The sequence below is a fragment of the Phocoena sinus genome, chromosome 1 (assembly GCF_008692025.1).
Source record: "Phocoena sinus isolate mPhoSin1 chromosome 1, mPhoSin1.pri, whole genome shotgun sequence".
Classification (NCBI taxonomy): Eukaryota; Metazoa; Chordata; class Mammalia; order Artiodactyla; family Phocoenidae; genus Phocoena; species Phocoena sinus.
In genome coordinates, this window is record NC_045763.1 from 39,097,366 (window position 1) to 39,115,475 (window position 18,110).

Below are 18,110 nucleotides of genomic sequence, written 5' to 3' on the forward strand. Positions count from 1 at the left end.
GACTCTCCGGCCCGAGGCCCCGTGCCCGAAGTGTGCGTGCACAGCACTGAGAAGAGGCCCCCCTCCGTGAGGCCTGGCAGAGGGAAAAGAACAGAAACCCTAAGGGGGGAGCCTCAGGGTAGAAGGTGGGAGCCCACCCCGGGAGAACCCATTTCAGGGGAGACAGGTTCGTGCCACGCCCTTCCTTTAATGTCCCAACTCTCAGTCCTAGGGGTGCAACACGCAAGCACAGAGTCTAGGCCCCTTTGTAAAACTTTTATTTAGAAATCTTCCCAATATATCCTTATATATATACACACATCATCACCACATGGGTTTTGTCGCTAAAGAGTCACACGCCCACAGTGTTGGCCTCTGGGCTGTACAAAGGTCAAGGTACCTGGAGCGGTTACTCCTCTTCTGCAGAAAAATGCAGAGACCAACGCAATGCATCACGTACAGTACAACATTGACGGAAAGTGCTGGGCCCGCCCGCAGGAACGATGCGCTATGTACATGGGCTGGGGGGCAAGCCTTCGGCGGGGGCCACGTACCATTGACATCACAAGTACGACACGACCACCCCCAAAGGCCGAGACAGTTGTCGGCTGACTACCGATGCTGTGCCCTTTGTTTTGCTTTCGGAAAAGGATAAAGGTTGTACCATCTTGTCGTTTGCCACTACAAATAAAAGAAAACGAATTTGTCTTAAAAGACGTGATTCCCTCCAGTCATTAACAATCATCTTTGTCCTCCTCATGTTTTCTTTACATTTTTTCCTTTTTGTACAGATATTATTCATGGATGGAGAATGTTCATGGGTGAAGAGGAGGCAGAGGAAGGAGAAGAGTATGGTGGGGGGAGGTGCTGGAAAGGAAAGTGAAAATTATGGATCTTTTCTAGTACTTAACAAAGACACGAAGCTTTGCCCACCCCTACCCAGGCCTGTCTCGGGTAGCTGTAGTACTTTTTACATATTCTGCCTCTGTTCCCATCTCTCTTTTCTAGTCTCCCTCCTGTGCCTTGCTTTGGAATGAGACTGAAATGAGGTCAATCTGGAGAGATAAGGATAACCTAGATAACTCAGGATAAAGTGGTTTAGAACCTAAATTACCCAAATGCTATGCAGACAGGCAGACTGGCCCACTGCCTAGGTCCCGGACTCAGGGTGGGAAACCCCATTGCAGGAATGATAGTGGGGGACAGAGTTCCGTACGGTCTCAAAATGCTTCTACTTTCACGATTCCATTCAGTCCACACCACAGCCCTAGGAGACAGGCCAAGCTAGCGTATTTATGAGAAATTGACTTTCAGAGAGAGAACTTTTCCAGGTCACACTGCAAGTCTGAGAGAAGAGGAAGCCAGTAGCTGGAGTTCCTCAAAGAACGTGTGATCCATCTCCTAAAACCCATCCACCTATGCTCACCGTGGCCACTTTTCACTCCCAGGTCAAATTAACCCACCGGAAGCAAACACAGCCTTAGGACCTAGAACAGGTGCTCCATCTTTAGACAGATGGGATTTTTCACAGGAGCTTCCAAGTATCAGAAAGGAACGAATCCTAATGTTCATCAAAATATGACTGGGGGGGGGGCGCTGAAATGGGACAGAGAGAGCGCTACAAGGGTTAACCATGTTGCTCCCACCCCCACAAACTGGACCTCTCCTCGCACAACTTAAAAGGAAGGGGAGGAGAGCAGGGATCATTCCCCATGGACATGTGGCTGTCCCCAAGGTCCTGCCATGGCGAAGGCGAGCCACCAGGCTGGAGCCCATAAGGTGTGAGCGCCTTTCCCGACAGCCGCAGCGATGGTTCCTCAACGTTTGCTATGGACGGGGCAAAGTCAGAGCATTGTTTCCCCTCTGACCTCAAAGGCAGAGCCTGGTCAGAGCCGGCTGGGGTGACTTGAGGGCACAGTGACAGGTATGTAGGACTCGTGTGCAGTTTGTTCCAGGGGCTTGGGATATGGGTCACAGGCAGGCGTCACCTTAAGAAAACCATGTCCCACCATCTGGATCGACACGGGAGATCAATGAGGGGGCAGCAGTCCACTCTACAAAAGGATTCTCCACTTTACCAAGGGACTCGTGGCAGTATTTCTTTAAAAGGTGAAGATAAGGATTTGATTTACAAAAATGTCATGTACAGCTTCTGGAGGGGAGCACTCCTACCGTGTCACGCCAGCCTCCCATACACACCCTGGATGACCAAAATTTGTGCGCTCAGGGATGCCGAAGGTTCTGCTAAGTGAATGTCGATGTGTTTGGGTCTCCGCCAGGGCCTGGTCGCTCACTGGGCTCTCCAGGCCCTAGAAGTGGGGCTAGATCCTGGGTCATATCAAGACCTAGAGATCCCACAAATACCTGAAGTCAAGCAGAATCCCAAATGCCAGGAATTCATAGGACAGAGTTTGTTGTCGATTCAGTTTCAGGACCCAGACCAGACCACCAGCAAACAGACATCCTGCAGCAGGGAGGCCCCTCTGAGGAGCTAGGAGAACGCGAGATGGGGCCACACGTCTACTCTCAGCACCAACACACACCGATCAGCACATTGGCATCTGCTCCCTGCATGAACAGCGGTGTCGCTGAGGACGCAGGCAGGTAGCTCTGAGGCACCACCGCGATTTGAAGCCCACTTGCCCCAAATAGCTCTTGCTCAATTTCACTCTCATCATTTCTCCTTTGTCTGCCTTCGAACAAAGCTCACAGGGCACGCTCACAGCCGCAGACTCAGTCCCCACAGCCACAAGGACGAGGAAGGCAAGTCTCAGTGGGGAGAAAGCAGAGCTTCGATCCCCAGGGCAAGGAGTAAGGGCTTCTGGGTTTCTGACCCTCTGGCCCAGCTAGTCGAGAGCAGGCTGTCCACTGGCTGTCTTCTTCAGCCAGGCCCTGAAGAAGGCACCTCGAGGCTTGAGACTCTCTGCAGCACTGGCAAGCTGGACGGACCAACAGGGGCCTGGGTGAAGATGGGGCTCAAGAAATGGGCAGCTATTGGGTACCTGTATTTTTGGACAGTGTGGCCACAAAAGCCACCCCAGCGAGCTTGGGAGGGGCTAAAGGCGAGGCAGAGGCTGCCGGACACAGGAGAGAGCTGACAACCCCAGGTCTCAGCTAAGACAGGGCTCCCGTGCGCCAGGCCAAAAGCAACGCCACGCCAGCCTCTTACTTGAGAAGTCTTAGGGATATGGAAAAGGGGGAAGACCGTGCCATCTTCATAAAAAGTACCTACCACTTTGCTCCATTTTTCTGTTCTCCTACTGAGGCAGGAAACAGGAAAGCCAGCCCCAGAGGCAGCTGGGACTTCCCACAGCTCAGACATCAAGGAAAGCTCATCAAAAGTCCATGCCCTGCTTCAGAGCTGCCCAATCCTCACCCCACCTGCCCTAAAGCCCATGGTGCCCGTGGCCTGAGGGCACCCTCCCGGCTGGTCCTGGGTGGCCCCAGACCCATCACCGAGGGCCGGCTCCATCCGCGGCGGGCAGCATGGCAGGATGGAGGCTGCGGGCCGTGTGCTTGGGTGCCGGCTCTTCCGTGTAGCTGTCCGGGCTGGCTGCCCCGTCCAGGGAGCTACCACAGCTGGAGTTCGGGGACAGCACGTCCTGCAGGAGTTCATCTGGAGGTGCTGCGCCCCCTCCGCCACCACCCCCTCCACCAGCCCCCACCGCAGGGTCCTTGCCGGGTTTGGCCCGCTGGCTGCCCTCCTCCTCCTGGTCATTGAGCAGCTTGGCCAGGAAGTTGATGTACTTCATGGCCAGGCGGAGGATCTCATTCTTGCTGAGCTTCTTGTCCGGGGGATGCGTGGGGATCAGCTTGCGGAGCTCAGCGAAGGCCCCGTTTACGTTCTGCTGCCGCCATCGCTCCCGGCTGTTGGTGAAGATGCGCCGTACGACTTTGGTGTGGGGACCTGGAGGTAGGAGGACAGGGGTTAGGACAGTGGGCCGGGGACGCCCCAGGGCGTCTTCCCCCAAGGGGAAGCGGAGAAGCCATCCACCTGGAAACTTGGGAAACCCAGAATGCCCTCTTTCCTTTTACTCAGAAAACTCTTTACTTGTCCTTCAAAACCCTGTTTATCGGTTTCCTCCTCTCTGAGAACTTCCCTCAACCCCTCCAGACAGATCTAACCAACCACCATGGCCCTATGATCCTGTAATCTCCATCACTCTTGATCATCACTGTATGTTTCTATGTTTGTCCCCCTCTCTGAGCTGTGAGACATTTGAGGACAGGAACCATATATTATTCATTCATTCACTTGTGCTAAGAGGCCATATGGCACTAGTTAGAAAGATTAAACTCTGGAGCCAGACGTTCCAGGTTCAACTCCTGACTATTACTCCCTAGGTAGTAACTCTGGGCAAATTACCTGAACTCTCTGTGCCTTAGAATCATCACCTGTACAGTGGAGATAACACTAGTAACTCAAGTCATAAGATTGTCTTGTGAATCTAACAACTAATACAGTTAAAGTACTTAAGATGATACCTGGCTCTGACGAAACATTCAATAAGCGTTAGCTATTATTATCCATTCATCAGTTATTTCCTGACAACCGGCACCGTGCTCGGCATTAAGGAATAAAGGTGCACAGAGTCCCTGCCCGCGTGGAGCTTACATGTTAACGGGGATGACAGATGATGACCATCAGCAAACAAATACCAAACCAACGGGAAGCTGAACGGAAACGAAAGATGGAAAGGAGCGGCCATGTTTACCTGAGGTGGTTGGGGACAGCCTTGTGGAGGAGGTGACATCTATAAGGGAAGAGCTTAAGGCCGAAGAAGAGCCAGCCAGACACAGGAAGGGAAGTTGGAAGGGCATGTGCACGTGCCCTGAGCTGGAAAATGGCTGAAGCCAGCCCGGAGAGATTAGTGTGGGTAAGATCAGAGTAGCCTGAGTCCAGATCCCATAGGGCCCTGCGGTAAGATGTAGGGATTTTATTCTAAGGGTGATGGAAGCACAGAGTAGGTAGGAGCTCAATAAATATTTGCTGACCAACTGATCATGCTGGCAGGTACGGAATGGAGGAGAGAGCAGAGAGTGGTGGGGAAATGACTTACACTGCAGGCTCTCTCCCCCAGGAGAGGAGTGGAGAGAGCCATGCACAGGCATGGCCTGAGGCTCTAGGCAGGCGTCGGAGGGCTGCCTCCGTCTCCCCGTGTCTACAGTGCACTGATCACAGACTAGAACAGTATTCACTAGCGCTCATGTACTAAGACTTGCAGAGCAGGGGCAGACACCAGTGTGCATGTATTGAGCATCTACGGTATACAAAGCACTGCACTAAATGTCCAAGCGTGACCTGGGATTCCCAAAGCCAGGAAAGGCAGAGGAGCGCCCCGCTAGTGCTCTCAGGCTCCTGGGCTGAGGCGGCCGCTTCCTTCCGCAACCCTGAGGCACAGAGCCAGCTCCTGGCAGTCCTCAGGAAGCTCTGAGCACTGAAGGAACTGCCAGTACTGGGATGGTTGCTTGCCCTCTTCTGATGACCCTGGAACCGGATCTCAGAACGTGGAAAGCTGGGTAGGAGAGAAGACATCACCTAAGACCCATTGCTCATTTCACAGCTAGGGAGACGGCGGCCAGGATGGAGGCAGACCTTGCCTCTGCAACCCAGCTCATCCACGCCGACACTTCCCGCTTAATCATCTCTTACACATACACACACCAGTCTTACACACACACACACACACACACACACACACACACACACATACACACACCATGTTTCCCCCAGGGAGAATCACTCATCCTCTGCCCACAGTGCCTCAGAAGCTATCTTTCCAAACTCCAGCAGGCCCCAGCCCAGCTGACTCTTTGCCAACGGCCAGACCCAGGCTGGGAAAAACACAGCACACCTGCTGGGCAGTCCCACCCTGGGCGCCTCAGAGGAAATAACTTGCTGTTCTCTGGCCTCCAGGACAGACAGAGGGGAGTCCCTCAGCTGTGCCACCAGGAGGACCACTGCTCTGTGGCTGAAGCTGGCTGATCTTGAGGGAGCTCCTAGGTGGGGAGAGAGGCATTATGGCCGCTGTCACAACTAGAGCTACACAGACTCCAGAAGCCGTGCCTACCCCAAGCCAGGCCCTAAAAGCACTTTACCCCACTGCGCTCCTTCAACAACCTGTGAGAAAGCTATTATTCTCCCTACGTTACAAATGAGAAGACGGTGGCCCAGAAAAGTTCAGCAACAGGAATGCACGTCGAGTCCTGGCTTTAGACCTTGTGTTAGCTCCACTTTTATGGACTCTTTTCGGTTAAATCTCTGCTTTCAAAATCCTGTGGGCATATCCTGCACCCCTCCACCCTTCCCTTCACCTCCATTTCTGTCTATTCCTCTCTGGTCCTTTCCAGAGAACCACCCACCTCTCCACACCTTCCTCTTTCCTGAGTCTGTACCTCCCTCCATGTCCTCTGTCTCATGCTGGCAGGGCACAGAGTAGGTGCTTGGTAAATATTGGCATCATTCATGGGTAATCGCCTCTCTACACTCCTGCACTCCCCCCAAACCCTCACCCCTTGCCCCTTCCTCTGTGCCTGATTTCTGTCGTCTCTGACCTTTGTAGAAAATGCCTCTTCCCTGGGGAACTTCAGGGCTGGTCTTGCCTACTTCCTGTTTGGTACACCCACCTCCTGTCTCTAACCTAGCAGCACTGACACTCCAACACCCTTCCCTCCCGGCCCTACACCCCTGTGCCCCAGGCTGGCTGGATCTCTTGAGATCTGTTCCTTGTCCAGATGCTAGCTTGCCTCCTCTCCAGAACACCACAGTGGGATCCCCTCCAGAAGCCCCAGCTCAATATACATCCCTCCCACCAGCAGCTTGCAGAAATCCCAGTCTGGCTCCAAGGCCTCTGGTGTGCACCAGGAGCTCCAGGAAGTCCCTCGGCTCTGAAGAGCCTGCTCTCCTGCCCCCTGGTGCTGGGCCCCTTCTACTACATCTAGTCAACCTTGGGAAGAGGGAGGGGGTCCTCCAAATTTCCCACTCATCCAACTCCTTCCCCCAAGTTCGGGGCCAAAGACTACTCAGGTAGTTCACATTAAAAATGCTGAGGCCTTTGGGGTCGTAGGGAGGGAGGGAGCAGGGTAGAATCTATGATGTCAGGAAGGGAACACCGAGTCTCAGCTCAGGGTGTGGAAAAGGGGACAAGAGGGCCCCACTCTGCAGGGACCTGGGACAAGACCCTTAAAGGTGCAATTCCAGGCAGGGAGAAGACTTCAGATTCCAAAATGGACTTGGGAGGAGATACAGAGAATCCCTGGAGGTTGGTACTTAGAAACACTGTGTGTTTCTGCCCTCCCGGGGGATCCTTACCAACTATAGGAATGGAGCTAGAGTGGGGACTACAATTGACCGTGGAGGTTTGGGCTAAGTGCCACAGTGTGTCCTCACTCCCAGGCACTCTCTTCCCAGAACCATGGTAAACCCCCAGCCCCACCCATGACCTCCCCTAGTCCCAGGTCAACGGGCGAGGACTTCAACAGCTTCTCTTGGCTCCAAGAAAGCTGCCCATCTATGTGAGACACCTAGGGAGTAGTCCCCGATGATCCCTCCTTCAGGGTTCTAACACCTTGAGGGAGTGAGTACACAAGTGGGGCGGGGGGATGACTCACCATCAGTAATCTCCATCTCATAAGGGGAGGGTCTCCTCTTCACTCGGTTGTTGGTGGCAAACATAGGGAAGGCATCTGGCTCCCCAAAGAACCCACTGTGGGAGGGAGCAGGCAGATCACAAGATCACATGTGGGTGGAGGGGAGAGAGGGGCTCCATACAGATCCTCCCCACATGTTCTTGAGCCCCCGCCCCAAAAAACAAGGGCAACCCTGGTCCCTTCACATCGGAACTGGGGATAGAAGAAGCAAGAAACACACACACACACACACACACCACACCCCCAGCCTCTCTCTGTGGTGAGACAAACAAAGGGAGGGTGGCCACACACCCCTACACACACACACTCAGACACACACAAACACACATACACAGAATTAATGGTGAACACAGGAAGCAAACACAAAAATGAACATACACCCCCCACATACAAGCGCACAATCCATAGGCACCTCCACTCCCAAACAGGTGCTCACACAGGCAGACACGGCCTTCACACCTGGCAGTGTGCAATTCCTGCACCACATAAGGGCACCCTGTCCCTTACCCACAACTTCACCCCACCTTCACTCCAGCCCCATGGGGCCCAAGGACAGACAACAGACAGGAAACCCTGACTCAGCCCCACTGACATGCCCCCCCATTACCCACTCGACTCTCCGTAGCTTCTTCCTCCAGTGTCCCACAGACTCACCGACTGCCCCCCACTGTCTCTCCCTGCCTCATCTTCCTGTCCCCACCCCAACCGTGTCTCCTGCTCTCCACCACCTCAGTGGCCCCAGCAGGGAAATGGATACCCTCACACCAAAGGGAGCACAGGTCCTGGCCAGAGATCGCAGCTAGGGGCAGAGGAGCTCAGGAGAGGAGAGAGGGATCTATTCCCCAGGCGGTCCCTGGCAGGGAGTTTCGGAGGAGGGAGCCCTCTTGCAAGCATCCTCAGATGCACATCTCTTACCTGTCCACCGAGGGCTGCAGCTTCCAGAAGAATTTCACAGCGGAGCGCATTCAGACACATTCCTTCCTGGTACTCACACTCAGACTCCTCCTGTCCACCCCACCACCACCACCACCACCAGGCAGCGCCCCGCGCTTCTGCTCACAGCCAGCCGCATGCCGGTACTCCCCCTCTTCGGCTTCCAAGCTCCCAGCACGCCGCGTTAACAAGACACCTGCACACCACCCCCCGCGTGCGCACACATACACACACACACTAGCAGAGGGCTCGTTCCTCACTTGCACGGGGGCTCCAGCCAAGACTTTTCCAACCCCGGGTGTAAAACGTCCCCCTCTCCCCCTCTCTTCGCGCGCTCAGCCGCACTGCCCCGCCGGGAGGAGGGCAGCCGGATCCCGACGTGCGGAAGAGGAGCCCCGGCGCCCATGCCTCCTGCCCACCCGCCCTCCCGCCGGCCCTGACCTGCCGAGAGAAGCCAGCGGCTGGCTGAGGCTGTAGAGCAGCGCGCGGCCGGGGGCGGCGGGGGCCGCCAGCGCGGGCGGGCTCAACTGCACCATGCGGCCGTCGCCGGGCAGCTCTGCGGGGGCCGAGGCGGGCGCGGGCCCAGGAGGTCTGCACAGCTCGGTGGTGGGTACCCGATGGCGCGCTTCGGGAGCCGCCGCGTCGCGGCCCTTTAAGTCTCGCGCGGCGCCGCCCCCACCGGCGGGGCCGCCCCCCGGGCCGCCGCCGCGCGCGCCCAGCTCGATGACCGGGGGCTCCGCCGGGGCCGCGCGGCTCGTCTCCTTGGCGACGCCGTTCAGCAGGACCAGGTGCGGGGGGGCCATGCGGGCCTCGGCCGCGTCCAGTCCGTCTAGCGGGGGGTCACTGCGTGCCGCCTCGCTCGGCGGACGCTCCGTCATCCTGCGGGCAGACAGACAAGCGGACACCCGCTCTGACCACCGCCCCCACCCCATCCACGTGGGGTGGAATCGGAGCGGGGGGTGCGGGAGGGGGTAAAAGGCAGAGAGAAACTCACGCACCGAAACGTGGGAAGAGACGGACAAACCTAGCGCCACGTGGACACACACCCGCCCGCAGTGCTGGGGCAGGAGGGAAAGGGGGCCTCTGGTTTGGGAGAAGAGAAGAGGGTGCCCGGGAGACAGAGACTGAGGGCCAAAAGGACAGAGGTGGAGAAGGACGACAAAGACATTGGAAGAAAAGGAATACAACCAGCGAAAGAAAAACAGAGGCGGGGGGGGGGGGGGGGGGGGGGGGAGGGAGGTGAAGGAGGAAGGAAATGTAGAAAGAGGCGAGAAAGAAATATCACCCCGTGCCCCTTCTCAGGCCGCAAGGGAAGAGGAGGGAACAAATCCCCGACCGTGTTCTTCCCGCCTCCCTTTTGGTTTTGGCGGGGAACCTGTCGCGCGGAGGTGGGGTGCTTTTCGAACCTCCCTTGCCTTTCAGCAATACCTGCCCCCAGCCTACCACCACACACATACACCCAGAAACCTGGTGGGGGTGTGTGTTCAAGAGGGATCAGAGCTGGCAGAGAATTACCCGGAGGAGCCAGCTCTCCCTTTCAACACATATTCACCCCTGCGGGGGCGGCGTCCGTCTACACTCCGCATATCCACCTGTATTCTGTGTAGCCGCCAGAAACCCCAGTGGCCCTTTACTTTTACTCCTCCCGGGACTGGAGATGGGACATAAGGAAGGGAAGAAGATGATCCCGGCCATGCCTCCCCGCACACTATATATACCCGCTTCTGCTCAGCTGAACTCAAAAGTGAGGTGGGGTCTAGAAGGGAAGCCTGCCTGAGGCAGTGTGAAGCCCCGACGTTCAAAGGGTGCTCCTGAGGCCACTGGGGTCTGGGCTCCCATCCAGGAGTGTGGGGCGAAGGGGTGTCATGATGGCTGCTGAACTCCTCCAGCACTCTCCCATCCCCCTCTCCTACCTCGGTGTTGTCCTCTGGGAAATGGGAGGTGTACCTCATATATGCATTTAAAAGCACTGTGCAAATGCTCAAACATTATTATAGACTGGGAGACTGGGCCAGCAAGGAGACTACCTTGCCCAAGGTCACACTCGCCTGTTTGCCACAGAGCAGGACTCGAACTCCAGTCTCTGTCTTTGTTATCCTCCCATATACACCCTCTCATATATCCTGCCCGCCCCCCTCCAGCCAAGGACAGTCCTCTCCTCCTCAACCATACTCCTGGGTGACCGCAGGCAGAGGCTCCACTCCCCACTACCGCTCCCTCCAGTTCTTCCAAAACCCGCCACACACACACACCCCACCCCCGCAAGAATGAAAACAGAAAAACTATGAGACTCTGGGTCCAGAGTGGGGAAATGCTTGTGAGTTTTAATAAGACAATAAAAATATAATCAACTCAACAGGCTTCAAAAGATGTTCAAAATAAGATTTCTGCTGTTGGAATTATATAATTGGCGTATTTTGTAGCAGAAAACAAATACACAAAAATCCAACTCAGCACCAAGCAGAGTCCATCTGATCATTCCTGGCAGCCATTCTGCCCCTGCACCACTCTGGACTGGAGTCGGCCTGGGAACCATCCTCCCACCCCAGAAGAGAGACCCGACCTTCTGAAACCTCCTCAGGAGCTCGGCTCAATGGCCACCGGACACACAGCTGATGGAGAATCACCATTCAGATTAAGCTCCTGCCCTAGCTCTGCCAGCCCCATGGGCAGCGCCCCCAAATGACAAAATTACCCCAGACCTGGTGCACCCTGGCTGCAAAGGCAGTAGGTCTACAACACTTCATTGGAAACGAGTTTATGTTCATGGTGGAAACAATAGGTCTGTCTGTATCCACAGAATGGGACCGACCGTCAAGACACTGCGGCCACTAGAAACGCACCAGAGGTATACCACTGGAGACTTCCTGGCTCCCCTGCAACAGTGAAACGCATTAGAAATATACCGTCCTCCGGCAAAGCGTACAAACCCCAAGGAGCTGGCTCCCTACCTTACTGTCCCCAGGCACCGTTGTGCACCCAGTGACACGTGCTTAAGTCCCAGCTCCTAACCGAGTGACAAAGCGTTCACTCAGCAATTGGCAGAATGAGCTCAAGCTCTCCATATGACACATTTGTACCTTCTGATTAATTCCGAGACTCTGAGTAGGAGCAGATCCCAGAGGGGCAGGGGGAGCACGTATCTCAGATGAGCTGACTCTGGCCCCAAATGCCCTCTCCAGACGCCTATAAATATCTATATCTCTGAGCACCCCCCCCCAAAAAACCTATGATTGGTCCCCAGGGGTCTGTGGTCAACCTCTCCCCGCCCCTCCCAGGACCTCAGGAAAACCCTGCCGGGTCATCTGCAACCAGGATCACCCAGGCCAGAGGGCCAGGCTCTCGAGGAAGCTGCCAGAGAACTCACAAGCACTTTCGGTGGTCGGTGACTAAATCCCATCACTTGGCTTTGGTTAAGATTATTAAAAGGAAAGCCTGAGTGATGTTTATTTATTTTTATTAGGGAAAATGAAGAAGGGGGTGAGAAGGTTTCAGATTTCGAACCGAACAGCACTAGACTACTGGACCATTACAACTCCTCTTTGTGCAACCAAGACTCAGCTCGAAGCCCCCTACACCGGCTCATCTCCTGCAGCCAGACAGCCAGCCACATAACTTCCATGTGTGTCTGAACACGACAGGGGAACCCGAGAGCTCCTGGGGGACAGGCACCTGGTCTCCGGCAGCTCCCAATTCCCAGCAAGGAAAATTTCTTATGTGAAAACAGCCTCCGCCATGCCCCGGCTAGAGCCGCCGCCTTAAACACAGCCTCTGGTCCCTGATACTGCATCCACACCCGCATGACCCACTGGGGGAGCCCCAAGCCTGCACGCAAACCAAAATCGCCCATGAACAGAACCACTTTCCCGCTGCTACTGGAGTGGAGGGGTGTTTGAACGCAGCCCCACCCTAGGCCTTAGGCCCCAGCCTGGGCCCACCCGAGTTGGGACTGAGTTAGCCAGGATGGCTGCGGCCTTCTTCCTGCCAGAGCCCCGGGAGCACACAGCCTGCGCTATCCGGATATAGCCGCCCCAAAGTTATGAGCCCTGTGAAACGTCCACGGAACCAGGACAGAGGGGGACCTTGGGTGAGGGGGGACTAAACCCAACTAGCGGTTTTCACCCAGGGCCAGGAAACGGCCCTGCTGGAAGCCACAGTGGCACAGAGGCCACAGCAGTGGCAGAGTCAGATCCCGGATTCCCAGCTCTGGGTTCGTCCTCCCCTCCTCCTCCCCAATCTGAAACTGGACTGTCCTCTGTCCCAAGCTTTCCCCACCTCAGGCCAGAACCCAAGGCCTTCCTGGTGACTGTTTCCACCAGTACTATTCCCCCAAAAACTCACCTGGGGCATATTTAGAGAGAGCGGCCCCTCTGCATAGGATCTCCACTCCTCCTCCGGCGGGAGAGGGGCAGGAGCCGAGGTCCAGGTTGTGGAAGGGGTCTTTGCTTTCCCCCTCTCTCACTGAGAGACCGGCAGTTAGGCCGCGGTGCGGTCCTGGGCGGTCTGCCGCGCCCAAAGCGAGTTTCCAGGAAAGATGGGGGTGGAGAGAAAGAGGGAGGGCGAGAGGGAGGGAGAGAGAGAAATGGGGGTCAATGGCTGGGAATTACCTCATGTCCTCCCCAACCCGCCCCGGGAATCGCCAGCAGCTTTCCGCCCCCAACCTGCAGGTGTTTGAAGCCTCCCCCGCACCCCCATAAAAAAGAACCCTACACCTGACCAATCAGGAATAACTATCTAGTCCAACAACAACAACCCAGCCGCAGACTGCCCGGAACATTATCGGACCCTCCAACCGGGATGTCTGGTTCAGTGTGGCCATTTGTTTTCTAAGCAGACTCGTCTACGCCGTTGGCTCAGGAACCGAAGTCAGGCCGGAGCTGTGGCCACAGCGCGGAGTCGTCCGCAGCCTGGCATGGGTGGGTAGGGGGATGTGTGTCCGAAAAGGGGAATCCAATCTTCAGACCCTGGTCGGTGGGACAGAACCTCTGAGGACCCCATTCTCTCCATGACTCTCACCTGCCCACCTCCAACCCAAAGCGAAACCAGAACCCAATTCCAAAGGCTACTTTCCCGAAGAGATACAGTCTGAACGGCGCAGATCCCAGAGAAAGGGGTGGGTGGGGGGATATCTGATGTATCCCAGTCCCTTTTTTTCTTCCTACAGATTAAGGGGGGGGGGGGAAGAAGAGGGAGAGGAGGAAAAGAAAGAAAGGAAAAGAAAAGAAAGGGAAAAAGAAAGAAAGGAAAGGCCCTCGCCTTTCCCTCAACAATCCCTACACGAGATTTTCGATTTATCGGTGTTCAGATCGTCAGAGAAGGGGAGAATTTTAGTAATTCTTTTCAGCAATAAAAAGGAAAGGACGGAGGGTAAAAATAAATCCCGTACTGCTTCCCAGGGTGTAGCGGTAGTGAAATTTAGTTCACCTTTTTTTCCCTCCCTCCGGAAGGTTTGTTTAATTTGTTTTGCCTAAATTGTCCAGTTTATGGTCACACATCGAAGTCTTGGATTAATTGCTAAGGCCACCTCCTTTTTGCCCCGGCTTTAGTGGAAATACAGTAATAATTATTCCCTGCGGTTTCAGTCCAATGCGGGAGATTTTCTTTCTCCTCTTCTAATCCAAATGAGGGGGGAGGTGTGGGAACAAGAAGGAATCCAGTCACGCCCGGTGTCTGAGGTCGGGTTTAATTTCTGCTTTAGGACGGAGTCTCTGTGTTCGTCCCTCTCTCCATTTTCTCTCCCTACCACAAACCCAGCAGTTTAAAAAGCAGCGCTGGTGGGAGGAAACCCGCGCTGCTTTGTTATCGCCCCGAAGAAGCTAAAAGGGACACGCCGCTTCGCTCCTGGACGATTATTTTAATTAAAATACGATGATGATGATGATGATGGTGGTGGTGGTGGTAGTAGTGGTGGTGGTGATGATGATGACATTAGCAACCACAGTAACTGGCAAAACAAAATCCTTTCTTTCGGAGCTAGGGCAGCACTGACCCCGTCCCTCCATGAAGCCCGGTCCCGGTCATCGATGTGACGGGTACCTGACCCACGCGGGAATGTCGCTCACCCGGGGAGGGGGTAGAAAAATGTTCCTTGGAGTTGATCCCGAAGGTCCCCACCCGAGGCGCGAGGCCTGGAGAACGCGCCCATTGTCTTTTCCGGGCCTCTCCCGCAGACCCCGGCGGCCGTACCCGCGAAACTGACCAGAAATGGACGAAGCCTGAATGCGGCGAGAACCGAAGCCGGCGGCTACCGGCCTGAAGGCGCTGGCCTCCGCGAGCGCTGCTCAGCTTCCAGCCTGGAAGAGCCTCCCACTCACTAACAACCCCTCCAACACCGAGGCACAGAGTGGCCTCTGGACAGAGCAGCCGCTGATCTGGCTGCTCATCCAAGCCAACACTGGCTTCCGAATACATCATAATTTGGAATAAAACGTGAAATCCCTCTCCCCGCCCCCATGCCGCCTCCTCAACTTGCGCATCCATCTCTCGCTCGCTCGCCCTCCCCTCCACCCCCCCAGCGATTTACAAACGCACTTCCAAAGGACACCAGCACACAGGCACACAACCCGGTGCGGACAGGGCCACACGCGGTCCAGCTCCATAGAAGGGAAGCGAAGTAAGCACAACCCAACACTGCCCCACAAGCCGACTCGGTCAGGCCCAAACATTGTCCAGCACGACACAACGAAATCGATCAAACGCAATCGCTCAGGGACGCACAACCCAACGTAGTCAGGCTCACACACGCCCGACACAACAACGAGACCATACAAACACAATCGCAAAGGCCAAGCAACCCAACACACATGTCAAGAAGGCAAACGAGCATAATTATATACAACGATAAAAACGCAGAAGGGCCGCGGAGAACTCAAATCTACACCCTAAAGAGGGCAAACACCATCACACTTGGACACACAACCTATCGCCTCGAAGACCACACTCAGAAGAAGTCAACACTGCCCACAGCTCACACACTCCCTCTCACAATCCCACCGCATGCACACAACCACTAAGGAGAAATGAAAACCAACCACCGCCTCGCGCATTTCTGTATATTGCGTAAGGAAAAGGGGAAGGAAGGAAGAGAGTCTCCGAGGCGGGAGGGGCGGCGGCGGCGAGCTCAAGGGCGTCGGTGGAAAATGCCCCCCATCGAAAGAAACCGAGGGAAAAGGAGCGAAACCTCTTCTGCGAGCGGGCAAAAGAGGGAAGAACTGGATGGGGATTCCGTGGGAGGTTGCAGGTTGCCTGCCCCTAGAAAAAGGCCAGAATGCTCACGTTTTGCCGCTAAGGGGGTACGCGTATGGCCATTTTGAGGCCTGGTCCTTAGTGCCGAGCCCTCCCCCCGCCCCCCCCCCTCCAGTCCCCCGCTTCCGCGCCGCGGCGCGCCCGTCTCCTCCACCGCCGCGCTCTAATCCCGCTCACGTTCTAGGCCTCGTTAGCATGGGCCGAGGCGGGCGGGGGCCGTGTGTGCCGCGGAGATAAGGCACTGCCGCGGGTCCGCTCGCCCCCGATAAGCGCCTCGGCCATTACGGGCCAAATGATTCATTTTAATTTGGCAATTTCACCGGAGGGAGTGGGGACTGGTTGCGCGGCTCTGGGACCGTCTCCGTAATGCGCCACGGAGAGAGTTGGGCGGGCGCTCTGTCTAGGACCCGCCGGGTCCAGCCTCATTACTGATCCCGAGGCCTCTCGGGAACCCGGGCTCCCCACAACCTCAGTCCCTCGGCCTTCCAGACACATTTCTCCAACGACTCTCACCCCAGCAAGACCACACCACCAAAATGATCACATCCAACCCTTCCTTCCCTGACATTCATTCATACCAGTGTCCTGGATACTCGGATTTCAATGGGCAGTTCCTCTTATACCAGAAAGCTTCCCAGTTCCCCCCGACTCTCACCCGCTTCAACCCTGGCTCTTTTCTGTTCTAAAATGGAGCCTGCTTGCCTGAATGTTGGGACTGAGGTCACACCCAAGAGGCTCTATGGAGGCAGAACTGGTGTCAACGGAGTTTAAAATATCCATTATACCGAGTTTCAGGCTGAGCCCAGAGCTGGGAAACATCCCTCCCCTCATAATTTAACATTTTAATCTCGATACTGAAGCAGTCTTCTGAGCAGGGTACAAATATTAACTCATTTAGTTCTCATAAACAGTCCTAAGAGGTTGGTGCAATTATTCAGTTTACAGATGAGGAAACTGAGGCAGAGTGAAAGTAACTTCCCCAGTGTCACGTATCTAGTGAGTGGTAGAACCTGGGTTTGATGGAAATCTGGCACCAGAGTCCTCTTGAGCTCAGCTAGAGCCTAGGCTTGGAGGAGGGATCTGGGCTCAACTCACTGAAGGAGCTGAGATCTGTACTGTGTCCTAGAAATCTGGGTTCAGTGAGGGGTAGGCAATGGGCTCAGCCCGTGGAGGGTATCTGGGTTCATTCTTTTAGGGTGGAGTCCCAAAGTCACTTAGGGACTTCCCTGGTGGAACAGTGGTTAAGAATCCGCCTGCCAATGCAGAGGACACGGGTTCGATCCCTGGTCTGGGAAGATCCCACATGCCACGGAGCAACTAAGCCCGTGCGCCACAACTACTGAGCCTGTGCTCTAGAGCCGGCGAGCCACGACTACTGAAGCCCACGTGCCTAGAGCCCATGCTCCACAACAAGACAGGCCACTGCAAGGAGAAGCCCGTGCTGCTCGCCACAACTAGAGAAAGCCCCCGCACAGCAACAAAGACCCAACACAGCCAAAACTAACTAAATAAATAGAAGTCACTTAGTTTCAAACCTCAGTTTCACCTCAGAGAGCTGTTATGAGGATTATATAAGATGCTCTTTAAAAGGTGGTGAGGGCAATAATCTGTGGAAACTTACTAGCCTGGAGCCCAGCATGACATCACGTGCACTTGCACACAGGAGTTCTGGTCTATCCTTATAGGGAAGGAAATTAGGTCATGAGGAGATGTGACTTGACCAAAGCTTACAGTGACGTAGAGGAGAAGCCAAGACCCAAACTCAATTATCCAGTTTCCAGTCCACAGCTCTACCCAACATGCCAGGCTGCTTTGTCCTTCTAGCATCTCCGGTTCTGAGCTCCTTCTGGCGCCTGAAAATTCACAGACCGAGTGCCAGTCGAGGACCGAGCCCAGAGTGTGGCTGCAGTCTGAGTCTGGCCCCTCCTTGGCCACCAGGCAACTCTCCGTGAAGATACGGTTAGTCCAATGCAGCCTGTTCCCTCTGTTCCTGTCATGCTCTCTGGCGGAAGTCGGGATGCCATGTGGATACAGGTAACTTTTACAGAATCCCATGGGAGAAAGGCTACCCATGTCCTGAGGAAAAGAGTCTAATTCCTGGACTTGCCACAAGGCCTCCCCTGGCCCAGCCACACCAACTGCTCAGCAGGGACTCAGGGGACCGACCTCTGTGGTTTGCTCAGCCCCATCTCTCTCCCCGCGGCTCTAGCCACACATCACCCACTGCTATCAAATTCAACTCACCCTCCATTATGTGTCAGCCTCTGCTACATCACCCACTGCTATCAAATTCAACTCACCCT

General features: G+C 55.3%; 1 protein-coding gene across 7 annotated transcripts; it reads right to left on the reverse strand.

Moving 5' to 3' along the window:
• Positions 1 to 248: 248 nt before the first annotated feature.
• On the reverse strand, positions 249 to 15,947 carry TAL1 (TAL bHLH transcription factor 1, erythroid differentiation factor). Of its 7 annotated transcripts, none has more exons than XM_032604922.1 (5): positions 15,838 to 15,947; positions 12,904 to 13,065; positions 9,004 to 9,441; positions 7,591 to 7,685; positions 249 to 3,886 (listed from the first exon to the last, which is right to left on the reverse strand). In XM_032604922.1, the coding sequence occupies exons 3-5, from the start codon at positions 9,438 to 9,440 to the stop codon at positions 3,432 to 3,434; spliced, it is 987 nt and encodes a 328-aa protein (XP_032460813.1). In that variant the 5' UTR covers position 9,441; positions 12,904 to 13,065; positions 15,838 to 15,947; the 3' UTR covers positions 249 to 3,431. The 7 variants fall into 7 exon arrangements, with proteins under 7 accessions (XP_032460813.1, XP_032460821.1, XP_032460804.1 ...); XM_032604930.1 differs by lacking the exon at positions 15,838 to 15,947 and adding an exon at positions 14,762 to 14,995; XM_032604913.1 differs by lacking the exon at positions 15,838 to 15,947 and adding an exon at positions 13,987 to 14,734.
• Between the last annotated feature and the right edge of the window lie 2,163 nt (positions 15,948 to 18,110).